A 20,975-nucleotide genomic window follows, 5' to 3' on the forward strand; every position below is an offset into this window, starting at 1 on the left:
TAAACGCCATTGTACATTAATCACGTACGTTATGAACAGGCTAATATTAGAAATGATTGTGGGAAGGGGCCGAGGGCCATATTCCACTTTTAATTGTGAAACTGTGAACTAGAAGTAAACATTTGTAAGTACTTTTATTTATTTAGGAGTGACCTCATTGTTTTTGTTTTTTACGTGTAGTTGCTACACGGACACATTGTAAGGGGGATCCCCAATGTTAAGTCTTCGGAGGCTTAACCAAATTTTAATTTAAGCAATACTGAAATATTTTCACGCATAGAAATTAAAATACCTATTAAGTAGAAATAATGTTCTTTTTTAAGTAATTTATTCACTTTGAGGCCTCGTTTTGAGTTTGTTGGCCCTTGTGACTTCTTGGACTAGTTTCTACACGGATCACATGAGCTGTTGGACAACATGGACGTGGTTGTTCAAAAATGCTAATTTTTGGGGTTGTTGAATTGAACTTTAGCGTCGTTTCTCATCTCCGGTTAACAATTTGCTCGCAATTTAAATATGTCCAGTCTGTAATATAAAATACCGATCAACTGGAAGCTCTTCTTAATGCAGAATGGCCGCATTGAAGACTGAAACTTTGTCCCCTGTTGATAGCGTGACACTTTGTGACGACGGCGGCGTGGGAATAGACGTCACCAAACAAGATGTTTTGAGCCATGAGGAGGGGAAGATAGGAGGAGAGCAGACTTTGGTCTCCTCCTTCAAGCAGATGAAGCTGGAGAGAGATGCGCAGAAAAACTGGGACTTGTTCTACAAAAGGAACACCACGAATTTCTTCAAGGACAGACACTGGACCAGCAGAGAGTTCGATGAGCTCAAGACGTGTAGACAGGTGAAAGGAAGGTTCGAGAAAACGAAAGCCCTTACAAAGCGGGCCACCATAACGTGGTGCATTTAGGCACTACAGAAACGCATTGTAAAAAGAAAGGCCATTTCAGGTCATACATTAGATTTTAAATATATATTATGTTTTGGGGATTTCTTTTTCCAGATTATACTTGTACTTTTGATTAACATGTTAAGTACGTTCAGGTACAAAGTGTAAAGTAGCATTTCTTCTTAACAAAAACACTCACTTAAAAGCTGTGTTGCATTAAAACTGCGCTGACAAGTTATCCAACAAGTTACTTACGTAAATGAAACTGAGTAATGTAGTGTATTACTGGTCACCTATGTTGATGGCCTATTCAGTGGCCATATCTGTTTACATTTGGTTGTAGTGGTCTTTAGTGTGAAGCCTACTTTTGAAAATCTGTCAAAATGGAAGCTATTAAAGGGAGTTAAATACACTTATGAAATATGACAGATTTGACCATATTGTGTATTCCATTCATGTTTTTTTAAGTGAGTTAATTAAAATCCGGTGAAACAATCCTCATTCGTAGCTTGGCGATTGATGATGATGATGATGTCAGTCAGTCGTCAATCCTATTTTTAAATTTGGTCATTAGTGTTTATTTTAATCCTCAAAATCAGTGACAGTTTGCAGGTTAAAATTGAAACAAGTCATTACAATTTTTTAAAATGTATCCAGCTTTACCTGCACCAAGTAGTCCAGGAGCGTCTAAAACAAAATACTTAAAACAACTACAGTAAAGCCGTCAATGACTTTTGTGTGTGTGTGTGTGTGTGTGTGTGCGCGTGTGTGTTTGCAGTCTGACTCACAGAGGCTAGTCCTGCTGGAGGCGGGATGCGGCGTGGGCAATTGCATCTTCCCTTTGCTGGAGGACCAGGACAACATCTTTGTCTACGCCTGCGACTTCTCGCCCAGAGCGGTCGACTTTGTCAAAGTGAGTCGGGGCCACTTCTTAGTGGTATGATCCTGACTTACAAGCAACCCTACTTTCGAGTTGTTGTTGTTGTTGTTTGTTTTTTTGACACGAGGCGTTGCTCGGCCAATTTCCTGCTTTGACTTGCAAGTAAAAATTTGAGGTATGAGCACTGGTGGCAGCAAACTCAACTCGTCTCACTTGACAACAAATAGCAGTTTGTAACATTATGAATATTTCTTTAAAAAAAGTGCTTTCAACCTGTTTATTGCAACTCCCATCTTTAAGTTTACTGTTAAAGTAAACGTAAAACAAAGAGACTTAACGCGTGTATTTAAAACACCCACATAGCTTTGTTTTAGGAGTCTGTTAGCTTAACAGTAACTAACAATGCAAAACGCCATAGATGGGCTAACAGATACGTTCAACTTTGCAGTGTTATAAGCCTATAACAAACAGTAGCAACAATATAACAACACTCATAGGCATTTTTTTAAACCTCTGCACAAAAACGACTGCAGCTTGCCGAGTCACTTAGTGACACTTAGAAACTCTTTATTTGTTTCTGTATGTCTTTATTATTACTGGCCCTGGTTGGTCAACGCGCGCATGCAAGAAAGAGCACATTGTAGGGCTCGAAGAGAATAATGGCATTGCCATGGATTTCAATCGAGAAAGATGATTTGAGATATGAGGGTTTTGAGTTACGAGCGTTTGAGGGACTCAAACTGTGACCCTGTTGTTCCTGATGGATATGTTACTGCTGCCCTTTTAAATTCAATAAGGCTTTAACTGAATTTGTAAATTATTTTATTTAACTTGGAGCATCTGCCTCACAGTTCCGAGGACCGGGGTTCAATCCCCGGCCCCGCCTGTGTGGAGTTTGCATGTTCTCCCTGTGCCTCCGTGGGTTTTCTCCGGGCACTCCGGTTTCCTCCCACAACCCCAAAACATGTGTGGTAGGTTGATTGGAGACTCTAAATTGCCCGTAGGTGTGAATGTGAGTGTGAATGGTTGTTTGTTTATGTGTGCCCTGCGATCGGCTGGCAAGCAGTTCAGGGTGTACCTTGCCTCCTGCCCAATGATAGCTGGGATGGGCTCCAGGACTCCGGCGACCATAGTGAGGATAAAGCGGCTCAGAAAATGGATGGAATTATGATTTGAACTTATTTAAAATAAATGTTTTAATTGTAATTTTTATATTTTAAATGTTTGTATATTTAGATTTTAATTTGGTTAAAGTTTTGATTACATATTTTTTCATTTTCTATATTTGAAATGTTAATGGTAAAGATGTCATTTTGATTTTACATTTTTACATGTTAAATTAGTTTGTATCTCATTTTAATTTGGCGCTAGCTTGTGAGCGGCACGGTGAGGAATGGTTAGCACATCCGCCTCACTGTTCAGAGGTTGTGAGTTCAAATCCGGGTCTTCCCGTGTGGAGTTTGCATTTTCTTCCCGTGCCTACGTGGGTTTTCTTCAGGTCCACTGGTTTTACCGCACATTACAAAAACATGCGTGTTAGGTTAATTGAAGACTGTTGACTTTTTATGTCCGCTGTAAATGTGCCTAATGACATTGCTTTACTTTGAAAACAGAGCAGGAACGACACATTTGTTGTTTTCGACCGACAGAAGAATCCTCTGTGCCGTGCCGAGCGCTGCTCGGTATTCCAGTGCGACCTCACCCGCGACGACCTACGTCACAACGTTCCCGAGGGAAGCGTGGACGTGGCCACTCTCATCTTCGTGCTGTCCGCCATCCATCCCGACAAGATGGCGCTGGCCGTGCGCAACATCCACAGGGTACGGGGCGCGATTGTGGCTGAGACCCTTCTGAATGCGCAGAAGTTCACTGTACTTGCCGAGCAGAGCGTCACTTTCGTGTTGTTCACCCCGAAGGTGCTGAAACCCGGCTGCGCCGTTCTCTTCCGAGACTATGGTGTGCACGATCACGCCATGCGGAGGTTCAAAGCCAGCAGCAAGCTGGCAGATAACTTCTACGTGCGACAGGATGGAACCAGATCCTACTTCTTCTCCAAAGGTGCCCACATGTTCCCGTCCGCACAGTTAAATCATGTACAAATGCTGAAAGACCAGCATTCGCGCGCACACACTATATCATGAAGAGTGTCATTTCAAGATTACATTACATTGGGCAAAGCAATACGGTAGATGTGGTAACAGGTTCACTTGCACACATGGAAAAATGTTAGACATAAAATTTCCAAATATTAGACTAAAAATAGAATAATAAATGGGTTTTTTTATGCGTTACAACAAAAAAATGTAAAATACAAATAGATTCGACACAAACTAGTGGACAAATATTACACATTTATTAGTTACACTTGTAACAAGAGCCAAAGCTATATTGATCCAAATATTGGAGAAATATATAGGAACAAATTACAAAAATATTAGAGAAAATTTTATAATATCAAACAACAAATATCAGAAGAAAGCATAATGAAAAAATATGGCCATCACTTGGGCTGTCTTTCACCAAGTTTTGTAGTGCCCTCTTTTTCGCTGTATGAGACACATACTTTTCTTAAGTCGTCGTCTTCTATGGTTCGCTTATTCTTCTTTTCCAGTTATGGATATGACAACAAATCATCAACTATGTCATTTCCCAACTGCCTTGTGTTCGCGTATTTCCAGATTTTCTGGCGGCGCTCTTCTCGGACGCGGGCTTCCGCTGCGTCGTCAACGAGTACGTCCAGAGGGAGACGGTCAACAAGAAAGAAGGACTTTGCGTTCCCAGAGTCTTCTTGCAGAGCAAGTTCATCAAACTGGAATCATGATGCCAGCAGACTCAAGGAGAAAGACAAAGAATGGACAGAACGTTCCAGAAGACAATGGTTGAGTTTTAATGTTGTATAGTTGTTGTTTTTTTAACGTATCAGTCATTGGTCCAATTTTTCAAGCTACGTGTGTGATGTGAGTTGTAAACAGCAATAAAAATGAATGACTTTTACAAATAAAGTTTTATTATTTAAAATGTGTTAACATCTATTAGGGGAAAGCCTAAATGTTAATTATTTTACTTCAGGTCATAAACCCATGTAGAAAGGATGACATTGAATATTCGCTTGGCTGAATAAATGTAAAATAAAATGGGTTCTGCTTTAGTTGAGTGAAAGGTTCTTATGGGTCATCCTGAGGAAGCAGTCAGGAAGTGAAAGCAAGCAAAAGGTTATGTGACCAACCCTGGCTGAAACTTTTACATCGCGGTTACATAACTTCCTCAAAACATTTGCTAACAAAGCAACAAGTGCAAGTTGGATTATCCGGCTGACTGGTTACAGCATTACACCTTGTAATTCTGTTATTTTGCAAATTCTCCCGCCGTGTGCATCTATAAAGGTATCTACTTGCCAATACATCTTGAGACCCGTCTTATCTACTAGTTATCTATCCAACATGGGACAACACTAGAAATGACACAATGTTAAATAGTCAGTGTACAGCTTCTGCATGAGTAAATTTACTGCGGCCCTTTGACATAACTCAAACAACCATTTTCTAAATTTTTGACAACAAAAGTGAGTACACCCCTATGTTGAATGCAAATCTTTAATCAGTAAGACATACTGTATGTATACATAAGTCTTCGTATGGATACATACTGTGTATGTGCTTTGCTATACATCTACTTATACCAAAACTGGTTCAAGCTACCATCTATAGCCATCTTACCTATGTATAATTCTGCCCACATAACTACATTTACGTATGTTTTCTCTATACATCTTTATCTATACACACTTCTAACTATACATACCTGTACATCTGTACCTATTTATACATCTTCCTATAGACCTACCTATCTATACATCCATGTAGCCAGCTATACATCTACCCAACTATACATTTGTTTACATATATATACATCCACATACTGTATCTATACATTTACATACCTACAAGTCCCCTCCAAAGGTATTGGAACGGCAAGGTAAATTCATTTGTTTTTGTTGTGTACTGAAGACATTTGGGTTTCAGATCAAAAAATGAATATGAGACAAAGTTTCAGAATCCCAGCTTTTATTTCATGGTATTTACAACTAGATGTGTTAAACAACTCAGGACAGAGCAGCTTTTGTTTGAACCCACCCACTTTTCAAGTGAGCAAAAGTGTTGGAACGTGACTGATGGGTGTTTTTAGTTGCTCAGGTGTTGCCTTTTAGATTGCGTCAACATTAGATAGTGCTTGTTTTTGGCTTTTGGTTGCGCCTGTGAAAACTGCATTTGCTGTTAAGCAAAGATGAAGAGGAGAAAAGCAAACCGTTTTGAAGCTGAGAGAAGAGCTGTTGCACAAACATTGGGCATAGCCAATACAACAATTTGCAATGTCCTGAAAAATAAGAAAGAAACTGCTGGTGTACTGAGCAGCAGACATCGAACAGGTCGGCCAAGGTTGTCAACGGCATTTGATGACAGAAACATTGTGAGAGCTGTGAAGAAAAACCCAAAGACAACAGTCAGTGACAACACTGCCAACCTCCACAGGGTGAAGGTACCACAATCCACTGTTCGAAGTTCGAAATATGCAGGCCATACCACAAGATGCAGTGGTTTGCATCTTGTGGTATGGCCTGCAAACAGAATCGGAAGGCCAGATTGGATTTGGCAAAGAAATAAAAGAGATGAGCCACAAAAGTTTTGGAACAAAGTTTTCTGGACTAATGAGACCAAGATTAACCTCTACCAAAGTGATGGAAAGGCCAAAGTATGGACAAAGAAAGGATCTGCTTTTGATCCAAAACACAAGCTCGTCTGTCGAAGCATGGTGGAGGTAATGCATGGCTGCTTCTGGAAAGGGCTCACTATATTTTCCTCAATTCCATTTTCCAATTTTTGGTCTTGTTTTTTCTTAAACAAAGAATATGATATGATTCGACCTCTCAAAACAACTTTCCCGGTTTCCCACAACAGAGACTGGGATATGGTTGGGGAGTCGTTAAATTTCAAAAACTCATCCCATTCCTTCCTCACAAAAGAATCAAAATCCGGGTCCTTCAATAGGGACGTGTTGAAGCGCCATGTTGGTGTGGGTCCCAAATTTGATTCAACTTTTAGATTGAGAGAAATTGGTGCGTGATCACTGATGATGATTGGAAGTATTTTGGAAGTCATTCTTTGAGCTGCCGAATTGTTTGAAAGAAAGAAATCTATTCTTGAGAAAGAGCGGTGAACTGATGAGAAAAATGTGTATTCTCTTTTTGTACGGTTTTTCAGCAGCTAGTATTGAGCCTCCTCTTTGTCTACAGTTATAAAAGGCCGAGATAACCTGAGTGAAATTAGAGTCAGATCAAAATTAGTATGTATCTAGAAGAGCCAGGGCGTGACGTTGGCATCATGAAACAGACATGTAGCTTGTCAACAACTAACCACGCTCGTTTGCCTTTGTCACGGAAATTCTTCATCAACGCGTATAAAACTCTACGCCTCTCATTCATCTCCTTGGGGAACTGGTCGTTCATTCCAAACGAAGGCCCTTTAAGATCCCCACATTTTGGATTTTACAAACACTTTTTTGCTGAAAGTGTTCAAACTTTACAATGATGGGATGTGGTCGGTGTCCTGGACGAGGGCCTCCCAAACGGTGGACACGGTGAAAAGTAATCTTGTCGACTGTATCTTGTTGTATCTTGAGCGCGGACATCATAAAACTTTTAATCTGCTCCTCGGGGTCTTCCGGAGCATTGTCTGGAATGCCTGAGAAAATTAGGTTGTCACGCATGCTTCTTGATTGAATGTCCAACGTGGTTTCTTTCATGTGTTTATATTCCAGTCTAAGAGTTTGTAGTTCTGCTGATGTTGACATCATGTTTGATCGAAGCGCAGTATTATCTAATCTTAGCTCATTCACTTGTTGTTGTGAACACAACGTAACATGACAACACAAAAAGACTAAAAAGGAGGGCGAGACCAACAAGCAAACAACAAGGCAGCTCAACAAGGACGACCCATTTACGCAAAGTTTGCTCAACGTCCTTTTTTTAAATTAATTTGTTTATTTTTTTTATTATTATTATTATTTTACTCCAGGTCAACTTCACCCTGTCAGAACCTTGGAGTCCAACAAGGCGGAGACACTTCCTGTCTCCTTTCCTGTGGATTGCGTGAGTCATGCTAATGCTAGCACACATCCTGTTATTCCCCACGCATAGGAAAAGCCAGAAAGGTGTCAAGGTTTTTTTTTTTCTCACATAGCTCGTTATGTAAGCGCCCTAATAAGATGAGAAATGAGACGAAACTAAAAAAAAATTCCTTCATTGGTTCAGTAGAGCATGAAGCATGCAAGCCATTCGTTTCCAGTCATATGGATTAACACAGAAATGCAGAAATAAGAGCACATTTAATGCTGCGATCATCATATGGACAACAAAGTGTCCCAGAATTAACACAGCCAAATCTCAATGTTGGTCTTCTGCAGTAGCAGGAAAGAACAAAGTACAAATGCTTTTTTGCATCCATCCATCAATCCATTTTCTGAGCCGCTTCTCCTCACGAGGGTCGCGGGCGTGCTGGAGCCCATCCCAGCTATCATCGGGCAGGAGGCGGGGGACACCCTGAACTGGTTGCTAGTCAATCGCAGGGCACATACAAACAAACAACCATTCGCACTCACATTCACACCTACGGGCAATTTAGAGTTGTCAATTAACCTACCATGCATGTTTTTGGGATGTGGGAGGAAACCGGATTACCTGGAGAAAACGCACACAGGCACGGGGAGAACATGCAAATGCCACACAGGCGGGGCTGGGGATTGAACCCCGGGCCTCAGAACTGTAAGGCAGACGCTCTAACCAGTCGCCCACCTGCTTGTGCCGCTTGCTTTTTTGCATTTAAATAAACATTTCAGAGATCTGCTCTTTTTACTTTTACTCACTTTTGATACCTCCGCCTCTCGCGATAATAAAACGATGATGAAGTCTGTACCTGTATTTTTATTTTTTTAACTTAAAGGACTTACAGTGTCTTGATGACCTATACAGTATTTCACTAACAAGTTCTCTACATGTATTTTTTTGTTTAAGAAAATGAAACTGGCGGTCACTTTCAGTAATATCAATCCTAATTGCTAATTGCCTTTGGAACGCCCCTTTTTCATCGTCAAAATCGAAGAGCCCCCACGTCTTGGTGTGACTTCAGAGGCAGAAGTGGAGACCAAATTCGATGCAAAGCCGTTGTGGACAAACGAATGTGCAATACTATAAAGTGGCAGTATTTACTCATATTTTATATATGGTCGCTGTCGGGCAGAATCCCCACACCTCCAAAATAACAACTTTTCAGGGGGAAAAAAAAAAAACATCTATCTTGAGTTTCTCAAACATCGCTTTGTTCAAGTTGGTATGGTCTCCAGTAAGAAGAAAAAAAAAAAAAAAGCATTCATGCTCGAAGAAGTATTAATTTAACAGTATGTTTCTTGTTGCTTTTGTACAACTGCACTACATTACTTTGGGAGCTGTTTTCCAACATTTTGACCATTGTAGACTCATTTTGACATAAAAGTTAAAATAGGGTAAACAACTTAACAAAGTAAGAGATAATTAAATATCAGGGACGCCGGGTGTGCGTCACTCACTTAGCCAATTCAAAACAAACTTGTTTGCTAAATGGGTCGCAAAGCAGGCAGCTACAAACTAAATAGGAAGCTACTAGTGCCTAGCACATGCCCTACCAGTTGGACATAGTGTTACTACTGCAGCAAAGTAGTTTAAGGTTGAATTGTGTACGATTAGGCCAAAAGGGCCACGCGTAGTGAAAAAACCTTTTGAAAAAAAAGTTTACGAGTGCACTGAATCCGCTTATTAGCGAGCGCCAAGAGTGTAATCGTGCATGGATTATAAGATGGACATTAAGGATACTAAGTAAATGCTCAAATGTCTTTTCATAGTGTGTGTGCGTGTCCATACGATCGACTCTTTGGTGCCAACACGCGCACGCGCGATCTCACTTAAACGTAATTGCGATTCCGAACCCCAAAGCGTCTCAGGCGACATGGAAGTAATGCTAATGGGCCTCCAACTGTGTTCCTTATTTCTGGGTGCTGCGTCTAATTGGATGAGATGCCCATGAAAGTGCTGCAGTGCGATGATACCAAAGCCTCATCTGTTGCCTTTCCTAAGAACTAGAAGCCAATGTCAATAACCTACATACAGTGTCGTACATACAGTACCGTGTGTGTGTGTTAAGGCACATTTTGACAGGGTCCAAAGAACAGCACCAGTTACACTGTGCTCCTGATAGGAACCCATTATCTGTGTGTGTTTGAAATGTGATCACCTTTTACAAGGTCCAAGAGCACAAAAGAGTAACAACTAACTATTTAAATGATTTTAAGGTGCACAGAACACGCTGTAAATGCAAAAAAATGCGTGTAATGTAGTTGGATTGATATTTGGAAAGAGTACACAGTCATTACAGCGTGCAAAACTGGCTGGACTATATGGATGTGAGGGGACGTTACCGGAAGTGGTGGAACAGATGAGCTGTCAATCAAGCCAGGAACGGAAGAGGCGGGTCAACAATCACACAAAACAAGAAGCGACATTTATGTACCGTTCTGTATTGGAGGAAACGGTGCGGAGGAAGAGGAGCGCAGTCGGGGCCCGCTTCGGTTCTCTTCGGTTCCGTCGTGTTCGGAGACAGGAAACCAAGCGAGCGAGCGGGATGTGTTTTGGTGGCCTGGCTTGTTGACCATCTCCCGACTGTCGGCCGGGTCTTTGTCGGCTTTCGAACAATGGACCCTCATGTTTGTGACGACGAGACGGACTACGAGGACGAAGAAGTCGACCCCCGCATCCAGGTAGACACACGCTCCCTGGCACTCATATAATGTTTCTCATTTCAAACCTACGACGTCAAATATGTCGTAAATTGTCTTTCGCTGTGACTGACGCCCTCTGTAAGCCTTTTCCACACATTATTGCCATCCATTTTGTATCTGCTTCTAAAATACCAATGAATTAGTATTATATGTGAAATCTGAATGGCAGCTGACGATAACAAAAAAAACAACAACGATGTTTTATGTTTATTGAGTTATGTTATTACAACAACAAAACATTATTTGAACTTTTAACACTGTTCTAAAATATTAGAAAATAAAATTACGTTCACATAAAGGAAATATTTGAAATACATTTTATTACATTTTTTTCAAATAAAACAGTTCTTAAAGATGGATTGTAAATGGATTGTACTTACAAGTTAAATACAACTGAACTGTACTTTTTTTATTTTTTATTATCCTGACACAATCAAAATTGACCAACAAAAGGTTCCTTCCAATTTTCTTACAGACAAAAACAAATGTTTTTTATCTTTAACCTCAGTATATGAACTTTGCAGTGTAAGGTATATTGTCTTTTTTTTTTTAACCAGGCACGGCAAAAAAAAAAATAAATAATCCAATTTAGTTATGAGAAAAAAAATTACAAGGGCAAGTTGAAATAAAAAATTCCTCTCTGTGGTCGTCAAAACAGGAAGCGCAAACACACCTGCCAATTGAACATTTCTATATTTAATTCTTTATTATCAACAATTGACAAACGTGATCTGTAAAATTCTTTCAGAGCAGAAAAAAATGGTTCTGGCATGCAGCTCGACAGAATCGTCGTTCAGAATTCACTCATCCCATAATTAAAACAGAACAAATCTATTTTCCAGCAGAAATGTAGGGGATCGTAAAACCGTTAAGTAACATTCTTAAGAGTCTACAAGTGTAAAAAAATAAATAAAGTCACATTCTATTTTATCTGCACTATGGCGAGACTGTATTTAAAAAAAATAAATAAATAAATAAATAATATATATATATATATATATATATATATATAGCGAGAGAGAGATTTACTCATCCACGCTATTATTATTATTATTATTGTTGTGGAGAAATTGTGGTGTGACGTGTTGGTCTGTGTGGCGTTTTGCAGGGCGAGCTGGAGAGACTCAACCAGTCGTCAGGCGACATCAACCGATGCGAGACGGCCATGGAGGTCAGTGTGTTGGCGTGCAGTGAGCCACGTGCTCTGTGTCTATTGTGGCTAATATAGCGCTCACACTGTTCCACACACTTTGGAAATGAGTGCAGTCCCTCAAATGGGGAATTTCCACATTTGTGTTGGTGATTCAACACATCTGTGCTTTAATCCTTGAGAATTACAATTTTTTTTTTCAATCTAGATTTTTGCTTTCTTGACCTGCATGCTCAATAAAGTCTCCTAAAAATGACTAATAAAGTGTAATAACACCTGGCCACCTCATCAAGTACAAAAAAGCTTTACTATTTCATGTGTAGTATTTCATTTAAACTGCCCAACCCAGTGCCGTTCCCAAGGCCTGATAAATAATAAAGGGAAGATGTGACATTACAGTTGTAAGCTGCAAAAATTCAATGAGCCGTTTTTAGCCTTTTGTCGGTCAACTCAATTACAATTTTGATGATAATGACACGCACCCGTGATTGAATTTTTGACAACTCGAGTATTTGAATCTAAAATGTTGCTTTGCTTTCATTGGCGTTTTTTGCAGCATGAAATTAAATTGTGAGGGGGAAAATGTGAGTGTGCACATTAAGAAATCCTATTTGCAATCAACGTGTGAGCAATCTGTGCCACGTCTTACTTTTTTATCTAGTTGTAGGTCAAGAGACGTCATAAAAAAGGTGAAAGTCTCACTCGTCTCTTTTATTACCAAATGATGTCTTGGTGAAGTCAGCAAATCGAGGAATCTCTGTCTGATGACGGGATTCTGTATTCACATTAACCATAATGATCAACATTAAAATACTTTAAAATGGTATTAAGTATGGGAAAACACTATACTTAAATAATTGTTCATATAAAATGTATTGCACATTAAAATTAAGGAATATTTGCACCTCAATATTTGAAAACAAAGTTCTAAAAGATTAAATGTATTGTACTTAAAATGTATATACAACTGAACTCTACTTAACAAATGTGCTGGATTTAAAAAAAAAAAAAAAAAAAAAAAAGACATTGTAACAGTTACATTTATTTCACTTTTGGAATCACCAAACTAAACCGTCTGCTTTTTCAGGACGCCAGGCAGAAGTTCCGCTCGGTCCTGGTGGAGGCCACCGTCAAGCTGGACGAGCAGCTCAACAAGATCGGGAAGCCCGTGGACGAGTCCAAGCCGTACTGGGAGGCTCGGCGTCTGGCCCGGCAGGTCAGTTATTTTTCATTTTTTTGGACTACTTTGAAACAACATGCCGGAGCTTCGACTTTTAGCACCTTCATTCTTGTGTAAATGCAGGAATGTTTCAACTGTTTTTTCTCAGAAACATTACATATGTTTATTGTGTACTGCATAAACTGTACAAGGGTTGCAAGGTACAAAGATACTACTGAAGTATCGCGCGATACCTTGCCGTCGGAAATGAAAAGATATTTTTTGTAGCGTACTTTTGTGCAGTTTGGCAGATAGTGAAGATTTCTCCCAAAAGGAGGCTCAGCGTTCTTGCTTGGCGTGCTTTATTCAGCCTCGTCTCCCACGCGACAAAAGTACGACAAGCGCGAAGGGACATCACCTGAAGCAAATAAGAAGACAAGAGTCTCGTCCACAGTACGCCTCAATTCCCAGTTGAAGTTGACTTTATGATTCTGACACCTAAAACAAGGAACTAAACATTTTACAATACATTTTGTCACCAAATTGTTGAACCAAAACATCTCATTTCGGCAAACGAAAGTCCGCTAGCTTAATGCTAACATATAATGTGAAACACCATAGACAGGCTAGCGGACACAAACGCAGCCTAAGTATGGACGAGTTGGTAGACAGACATTTTCTCTTTAATCAGACAGGATGAGTAAGTCAATAGCATGATTCTGTTGTAGATTGACTGTCCTATTAAACGTCTTTTTTGCTCTTATTGCTGACATTTTATGGTTGTCACCACTTGCCCTTGGAAAGTACTTTGAGGCCAAAGTCTTTGAAAAGCGCTGCGTAATAACGTTTAACTGTTTAACAAAGAGGATGACTAGATCAGAGGAGTGGCGCCGTTTAGTTTTATAGCCACTAAACGAGGACGTTACTGTGTCACTTTTCGCCTTCAAAGCTGCACTCAGATATGAGTAAATCGTCATAATTCACCACGTTAACTTGAATAGAGTCTCTGCAGAAAGTGGAGCCAGTCGCTGACCTTGTGCTGACCTTGCAGAAGACTTGATGTGACATGTGTGCAGTAAACGTCAGGAGACGCTCACATCGTGACGACGAAGTCCTTTTGATTGTGTGTGTGCGCTATTTGGCTTCAAAAGACTGTGGTGCGTGCTGATGTCTTTGATGGTCCACACGACATGGCACAAACGATCCTTGACATAATTAGACGCGACTCCCTGGTGCTGTTTGCGTCAGATACAAATATATTTGCCACAACAGTGAGGCTCCTTGTCTCTGGAAGATAAAATCAAGACTGGTGTTTTTGCATATCAGCTTCTGGCTGCCAGGAAATTGGCGATTGTGAGTTTCCGTTGGGGGGAGTCAACCTTGAACTGTGTTTGAATCTTCGGAATTGTCACTGGAGGAAACGCGTGGGAGTAGCGGTACAGACTTTGTAGAACGAGTGGAATCAACCTCAGTAACTCATTTGAAGGAAATCTGAGTTATTTCGGCTCTCCATTTTTGCCTGGAGGAGGCCCTTCAAGGCGTTTGGTCAAGCTCTGATCTTTTGGAGTTGCCTCTGAGATGATGATTCGTGATGACGAAAACGGGAACAAATCTGAAATTTATTGCTATCCATCCAATATCGTTAACCTAATAGCGTAATTTCTGGAAAGTCATTTTTAACTTAGTGGAACAAGATCAATAAAAAATAGCAATGTGCTTTCGAAAAACGTTTTTTTTTTTTTTCCTTTTCTTTGTATAGATTGTCAGTCATCCAGGTCATGGTAATCTGCAAAGGTTGAATCGAGGCAACTGGACTCTCGTTTGTTGAATTTCTTGTTTTTTTTAATTGTTTTCCTAAAACCTAAAAAAAAAAAGACTTGGGCAATTATGCTGTTAGGCTAATGGTCAAATTTTGGCAGGAATCGAAAAGAATCTCTAGGGACAAATTGTTTGATCATCATGACCCAAAAAATGGCCACTTCAAACCAAATTGTTGCAAGGCTAAACTGGCTTCATGGGCTGGATTATTATTATTTTTTTAAAAGTTAAAAGTAGTTGAGAAAGCTGTTTTTGTTTTAGCTTAATGTTAAAATGGCTACTTTACTCTTTTCGGCCAAGTCTTCTTAACGTGTGTATGCAGACATGCAGACTAGCTAACGCTTTGCCAGTTAGCAGCCAGCCACTAACCTGCACCCATTTGCCGAGTCATCCCCCGCCACACATACATGCGCGCACACACACACACACTCAAAATCAAAGATTATAGTGTGGAACTTGAGGATGGGACCCTAAGTAGACAACAAAACCCTCACCTCACATGTGCATTTTAGTTTGTAATACTGCAAAATCCGTTTTTATCTGATGACTTGATTCATCGATGGGTTAATGGGTAGAATAATCCGTTCTAAAAATATTGGATAGCTGCAGCCCTCGGAATGAATAGAGGCAATTCTTAATATTATAAAATTAACTGCCGTATTTGCAGTACGGTTCGGTCCCTATCCCCACCAAATAGCGGCGGTTTACCGTGCTAGAAAATGTCACTGGGATGAGCACACGCAGGGGCTCTATTGAACTGCGAGATTAGCATTGCGGTCAAGTGTAGTGCATGCTGGGGGAAGATGCGAGGATGTGAGCTGACTCATTTAGGTCAACGCAAAGAAGCTAAAAAGTGAAAATTCTCTTCTCGGGCTTTGTTTTGGAGCAAAGTGACGAGTGAGCTGCTTTCGCTGCCATGAAGTTCGCATCCCACTTCCTCCTTTTTTCATTCCATTTGACCTTTTTTTTTTCTGTGTGTGTGTGTGTTTGCATCACAAGTCATGCTAGCAATAACAATCAGTAGATACAAAGTCTACACACCCGTTTATCACATGTCAGGATAAATTTTTTCAAAACTTTTTCCATCATTATTGTGACCTATAACCCACTGATTAACACCAAGTTCAGCTCTTCTAGTAGACCTTTTCTGACATGTTTTCACTTTCCAGCAGAAGGTTTTGTGCTCACACTGACAGACTGATTGGTTGTTTGGACCTGTTCATAATTGCCCTATTTCCACCTGAAGAAAAACAGCCCCGACGCATCAACCAATCGTTTCCCTTGTTGATTATCAACACAGAATTTATGGTCTGAAGCTAATGTGTCACTGTGAAGGCAAACTGGGACAAAGCAGAAAAAGCGAAGACTTTGTCATGTTGCATTTGCTTGCGTGTTAGCCAAAATAGTTTTTTCTTAGATTTTTACATTATTAAGCAGAAAAACTGTTTCTGGTGGCCAAACAGTAAACAATGATGCGGTCACGCTGAAATTTAACCGCAGCCGGCCTCGCACTAACACATTTTGAGATGTCAGCGTTTGCGTTTAGACGACAACATCAGCCGGACGAGGGTCCGCGGACACAACAACGACGACGAGTGTAGATCCCCTCCGACCACATGACCACAACAAGGCAGCGTTTGTTAACCAGCGACGCTAATAGAGTTACCTGGAGCATGCGGTGATGTCAGTGTTTTGGCTGATGTGGGAGTGATTCAGTCGAGATTTCGTTTTCTATCGGTACATTTTGATGCGACTCCTCCAGGATGGTAGAAACGTGATCGCCTGCATTGAACCTGGACAGCAGCACGGTGAACAAGTGGCTAGCACGTCCGCCTCAGAGTCCTGATGTTCGCACCTCCACTATACTTGTATGTTGCAGATTTTTGTTGAAGAATGATTGTTTTTATGGATTTTTATTAAGGATGCATGAGTACCCACACTTGGTATCGTATCAGGCCGATACAGGCCCTATTTCAAGGTATCCGGTACTCGTGAAGGCTGCCGATACCAGCCACCGACACTTAAGGCTAAAAATTCTGACATCGAGTAATCCCTCAAGCGTGGCCACCATTTGCATGAAAGCGATCAATCACTTGACAATTAAACGAGTCCCTTGTGTGGCCTCCAGGCCCAGCTGGAGGCCCAGAAGGCCACGCAGAACTTCCAGCGATCCTCCGAGTTCCTGCGCGCCGCCAAGGAGACCATCTCGCTGGCCGAGCAGCGCCTCCTGCATGAGGACCGCCGGCAGTTTGACTCGGCCTGGCAGGAGATGCTCAACCACGCCACGCAGCAGGTGAGCGTTTGGGCTCCTTTCACCTCCACGACTCAATTTTGTACCGAGAACGGGCCGATGAGCTCCGATTGGCTGTCGCAGGTGATGGAGGCGGAGCTCGAGAAGGCCCGAAGCGAGGTGACGCACAAGGAGACGGCGGCCAATCACACGGCGGCCAACGCTCGCCTGAAGCAGCTGGAGAAGAAACTCAAACGCACCATCAACAAGTCAAAGTAAGAAACACGGCCGCAAGTAGAACGAACCAACTTATTTTCACTCTGTCCATCCAGGCTTTCAATCTTGAGGCGCCATAACGCCACATGTCTCCCGCAATGTTTTACAACACTTCTCAGAAAGTTCCAGCATTTGGAGCGTTACTAGATTTGTTATCAAGCTATTTTCAAGACAGACCAATGGTATTGATTTGTGAAAAAATGTCAAATTGGCCATATTTGGACATACAAGGTTTCTGCCCAACAGCGAGAATAATGAATAGGAAGAAAGGGGAAATATTAGAGAAAAGGAATGTTTTGCATCCAATTATGTTGTACTCTTATGTGTTTTCCTCCTCCTCTGTCTTTTCCTCCACAGGCCTTACTTTGAGATGAAGGCCAGGTTCTACCTGCAGCTGGAGGTACGTGACACGGGCTCTGCATCATTCCTTTCGAAACTGACCGTCCGACTGCCATGTTGACACAGTTTTTCCCCCCGCGCAGAACTTGAAGAAGACGGTGGACGAGCGTCAGGCCGAGCTGTCACAAGCCAAGGCCGAGTACAAGGCGGCCCTCGGGAACCTGGAGGCCATCTCGGACGAGATCCACGAGCGGCGCCGCAGCTCGGTCATGGGCCCGCGGGGACGGGGCGTCGGCGCGGAGGGCGACGGCCTTGGCGGTGCCGGGGACCAATCGTCCGATGGCATTTCCGGTAAGAAAACTATAAGACGTGACCTCACTACAGTGTAGGCTTGCCGGGGTGGGGAATTTCCGGCACATTTTCGTAAGTCAAACCCGGACGTATCCGCGAGCTTCAGATACGCCGCAGCCGTAGTGAAGGGGGAAAAAATATTGAGCGAGAAAATACTGGAATGCCCTTGCCTGCGGGAAAGGAGAGCTGTAGTTGCAGATGCACGTTCAGCCGTTTATTGAATGGGACAAAATGAAAACGCTCGCAAGGAGCAGACGATCGCAGCGAACTAACTGGCCGCTTGGCTTGTCACGCCAGTTCCTGATGTCACTCACTGGGCCACGCCCCCTTAAAGGCACCCACGCACAAATGCGACCGTACGGACAGTTATTACACCTGGTTATTATAAAACCAGGTTATTTCTTTACATTGTCTTTTATTACATTTTATTGTGTTTTTTTTACCACACAATGCTGTTTTTCATAATTACAAACTAGGGATGTACAAATATTCACTCTTGAGTATTTACTGATACTGAGTACCAATACTACTATTATTTTTGATACATAAAATGTCAATGAACACAATGACATATAATTGTGACGCATTTTTTCAGACGCACATGATGAGTAGCGCCAACTACTGGCGAGGAGGACCTATTCGATAATCAGATTTTTTAGTTTCGTTTTAAGTATCGGTGGCTGGTATCGGCAGCCCTCACGAGTACCCCATACCTTGAAATAAGGTACCCGGTATCGGTACTCGTCCATCCCTATTAGAAATGTGTAACAAAAAAAAAATGCTGTTTGTTTTTGGGGGTCTGGATCGCATTCATGGAATTTAAATGGGGAAAATTGATTTGAGTAAATTGAGTTATAAGCTTGTCTACAAAATGAATTCAACTCTTAAGTCAATGTACGTTGATGGCGTGTGAGACTCTTAAGGAGATTTCAAATAATCACTCTAGCATTTAGCCTCCATTTTGTGTTCTATGTAGCTGATGACGGTGCGTTCAAGGGCAGCTGGGAAAAAGGAAACGATGACGATTCTCACCGTTCCTTTTCTACATCCTCTTCTTTTCCTCTTTCTTCCTTCAACTCATTCTCTGCGGCGCCCCCTGCAGTGATGTCGGTGTGTTTCGACGACGATGCGTGCGGCGTTGGCAGCGTGGCATCCGAGGAAGACTCTGAGACGCGTTCCACGTGCAGTCTCGGTTCTTCTCCCAGCAGCCCGCAGGAGTTCCGGTCGCCGTGTTCCTTCGCCACCTCCTCCTCTCCCTACTGCGCCTCCTCCTCCTCCGCCTGTCCGTCACCGACTCCGTCCTCCTCCTCTTCCTCCTCCTCGCCTCCCTCCAGGCCTTGCAGCCTGGACCTGCCCGGCTCCGTCTCCCTGTCGGACTTCGGCCTCATCTCGCCCGTGCTGGGCCCTCGCAGCGAGTGCAGCGGGGCTTCGTCGCCCGAGTGCGACCTGGAGAGAGGTGAGTGACCTGTGGTCGGAGGCAACTTTTGCTCTTTGTTTTGGTCCAAACTCGACATTTCTTGTAGGTGTTCCTACATAATATCCCAAATGTAACGTTTAACTTCCTCAACGTTTCCCAATACTTCTGTCCACCTCCATAATTGTTTTCCATTTCTTGTAATCCTATCGCAATACTTTTCTTTCACTCCTTTCGCTGGTATCCCAACATTTTTGTACAAACTCCACATTTTCTTCACTTCTCATAGGTGTCCCAATACATCTGTACAAAATTCCACATTTTCTGTACTTTTAACTTCCTTTAGTCGTCCCAATACCTTTGTCCAAAATTCTCTTCTAACTTCCTGTAAGTGTCCCATTACTTTTGTACTTTTTAACCCTAACCCTATATTATTTTATTAATATATTATTTTCTTCCATTCTCTGTAGTTCGTGCGCCAATATTTTAGTCTAAACTTTCCTGTTCGCACACTTTTCTCCAAATCGCATATTTTCCTTTCATTTTCTGTAAACTGCGCTAATCCAAATACTTTTGTCCCAAGATGTTTATTTCGCTTCCTGTAAGGCGCCCCCCCCCCCCCCCCCCCCCTTTTGACCAAACAGCATTTTTCTGTTGGTGACCCAGTACGTTTATACAAACTTACAAATGTTCTTCAATGTGTGTTTGTGTCCCAATACATTTGTTAAAACTCCAATTTTTCTTCTTATCACATCCTGTAGGTGATAAGATACAATACCTTTATTTGAATTAATTTTGTAATTTTCTCTCGGCTTCCCAAACACTCAGTAGGTGTAGCAGGCAATACCTGTGTCCAAAATCCACTTAAAAAAAAAAAATATATATATATATATATATTATAGGGGGTGACCTTAGTTTCACATAGTTGCCACCTTATTACCAAACTTTGTGTTCATGCCATTTGCGGTCTGTGACATAAGAGCCCTAACCTTTCTCTCCTGCGTCGCAGGCGAGCGGGCGGAAGGTGCCGAGGTGATGCTGGACAACGGGCCGGCCGCCATCAGCAACAACCAGAACAACAACGGCCGTGTGACGGCCGCCACCAAGAGCGGCTTCAACCTGGAGGCTCGCTTCAGCTTCCTCAACCTGCGACGCCAACGCAGCGACGCCAACAACACGGACAACTTTTCCCAGAAGGCCGTAGTGGTCAAAGGACTGTGAGGAACCACCACAAGAACATTTGGATCGCGTCGTCATCTTTTACACTCCATCCACGAATGACTTGAACTTTTTGGCTGAAGTTTGACTCTCAATGAAGGAGACTGGTATAAACAGTACCATACTTTTGGTCTATTCCTCTTCAATAGAACTGAAATGGAAACAAACCTCTTCCTGATTCACTTTAGTATCTCTTCGTCCTTGTTGATTCATTCCACTTCGATGGAAGGTGACAGCGAGCTTAATGACGTGTTAGTGAAGGTGTCACGTGTGGGAATGTTGAATAAAGAAAATGTTGCACTGTTGAACCATCCTGTTTAAAAAAAATAGATATATATTCACCCACTTGTTGATTGTAGTTGTGTTTGGAGAACGAGAGGTCG

At 41.9% G+C, this 20,975-nt stretch overlaps 2 protein-coding genes across 3 annotated transcripts; both read left to right on the forward strand.

Moving 5' to 3' along the window:
- Window positions 1–371: 371 nt before the first annotated feature.
- mettl6 (methyltransferase 6, methylcytidine) lies at window positions 372–4,923 on the forward strand. Of its 2 annotated transcripts, none has more exons than XM_061777662.1 (5): window positions 372–850; window positions 1,674–1,808; window positions 3,389–3,595; window positions 3,692–3,833; window positions 4,454–4,923. In XM_061777662.1, the coding sequence occupies exons 1-5, from the start codon at window positions 572–574 to the stop codon at window positions 4,594–4,596; spliced, it is 906 nt and encodes a 301-aa protein (XP_061633646.1). In that variant the 5' UTR covers window positions 372–571; the 3' UTR covers window positions 4,597–4,923. The 2 variants fall into 2 exon arrangements, with proteins under 2 accessions (XP_061633646.1, XP_061633647.1); XM_061777663.1 differs by having other exon boundaries at window positions 378–850; window positions 3,425–3,595.
- A 5,416-nt stretch (window positions 4,924–10,339) lies between these two features.
- Window positions 10,340–20,900, forward strand: sh3bp5b (SH3-domain binding protein 5b (BTK-associated)). The gene is made up of 9 exons (XM_061775815.1): window positions 10,340–10,616; window positions 11,746–11,808; window positions 12,875–13,003; window positions 16,893–17,057; window positions 17,139–17,269; window positions 17,628–17,670; window positions 17,753–17,960; window positions 19,063–19,416; window positions 20,384–20,900. The coding sequence occupies exons 1-9, from the start codon at window positions 10,551–10,553 to the stop codon at window positions 20,593–20,595; spliced, it is 1,371 nt and encodes a 456-aa protein (XP_061631799.1). The 5' UTR covers window positions 10,340–10,550; the 3' UTR covers window positions 20,596–20,900.
- The last annotated feature ends 75 nt before the right edge of the window (window positions 20,901–20,975 follow it).

The sequence above is a fragment of the Phyllopteryx taeniolatus genome, chromosome 6, assembly GCF_024500385.1.
Source record: "Phyllopteryx taeniolatus isolate TA_2022b chromosome 6, UOR_Ptae_1.2, whole genome shotgun sequence".
In the NCBI taxonomy this organism is placed as follows: domain Eukaryota; kingdom Metazoa; phylum Chordata; class Actinopteri; order Syngnathiformes; family Syngnathidae; genus Phyllopteryx; species Phyllopteryx taeniolatus.

What these genes read in the sequence shown, in the direction of transcription:
- mettl6 (XM_061777662.1), top strand. Translation starts at nt 572, where the DNA reads ATGGCCGCATTGAAGACTGAAACTTTGTCCCCTGTTGATAGCGTGACA. An exon ending in AGCTCAAGACGTGTAGACAG is followed by an intron (nt 851 to 1,673) that starts GTGAAAGGAAGG and finishes GTGTGTTTGCAG; the next exon opens with TCTGACTCACAGAGGCTAGT. An exon ending in ATCCTACTTCTTCTCCAAAG is followed by an intron (nt 3,834 to 4,453) that starts GTGCCCACATGT and finishes GCGTATTTCCAG; the next exon opens with ATTTTCTGGCGGCGCTCTTC.
- sh3bp5b (XM_061775815.1), top strand. Translation starts at nt 10,551, where the DNA reads ATGGACCCTCATGTTTGTGACGACGAGACGGACTACGAGGACGAAGAA. An exon ending in TCAACCACGCCACGCAGCAG is followed by an intron (nt 17,058 to 17,138) that starts GTGAGCGTTTGG and finishes TGGCTGTCGCAG; the next exon opens with GTGATGGAGGCGGAGCTCGA. An exon ending in GGTTCTACCTGCAGCTGGAG is followed by an intron (nt 17,671 to 17,752) that starts GTACGTGACACG and finishes CCCCCCGCGCAG; the next exon opens with AACTTGAAGAAGACGGTGGA.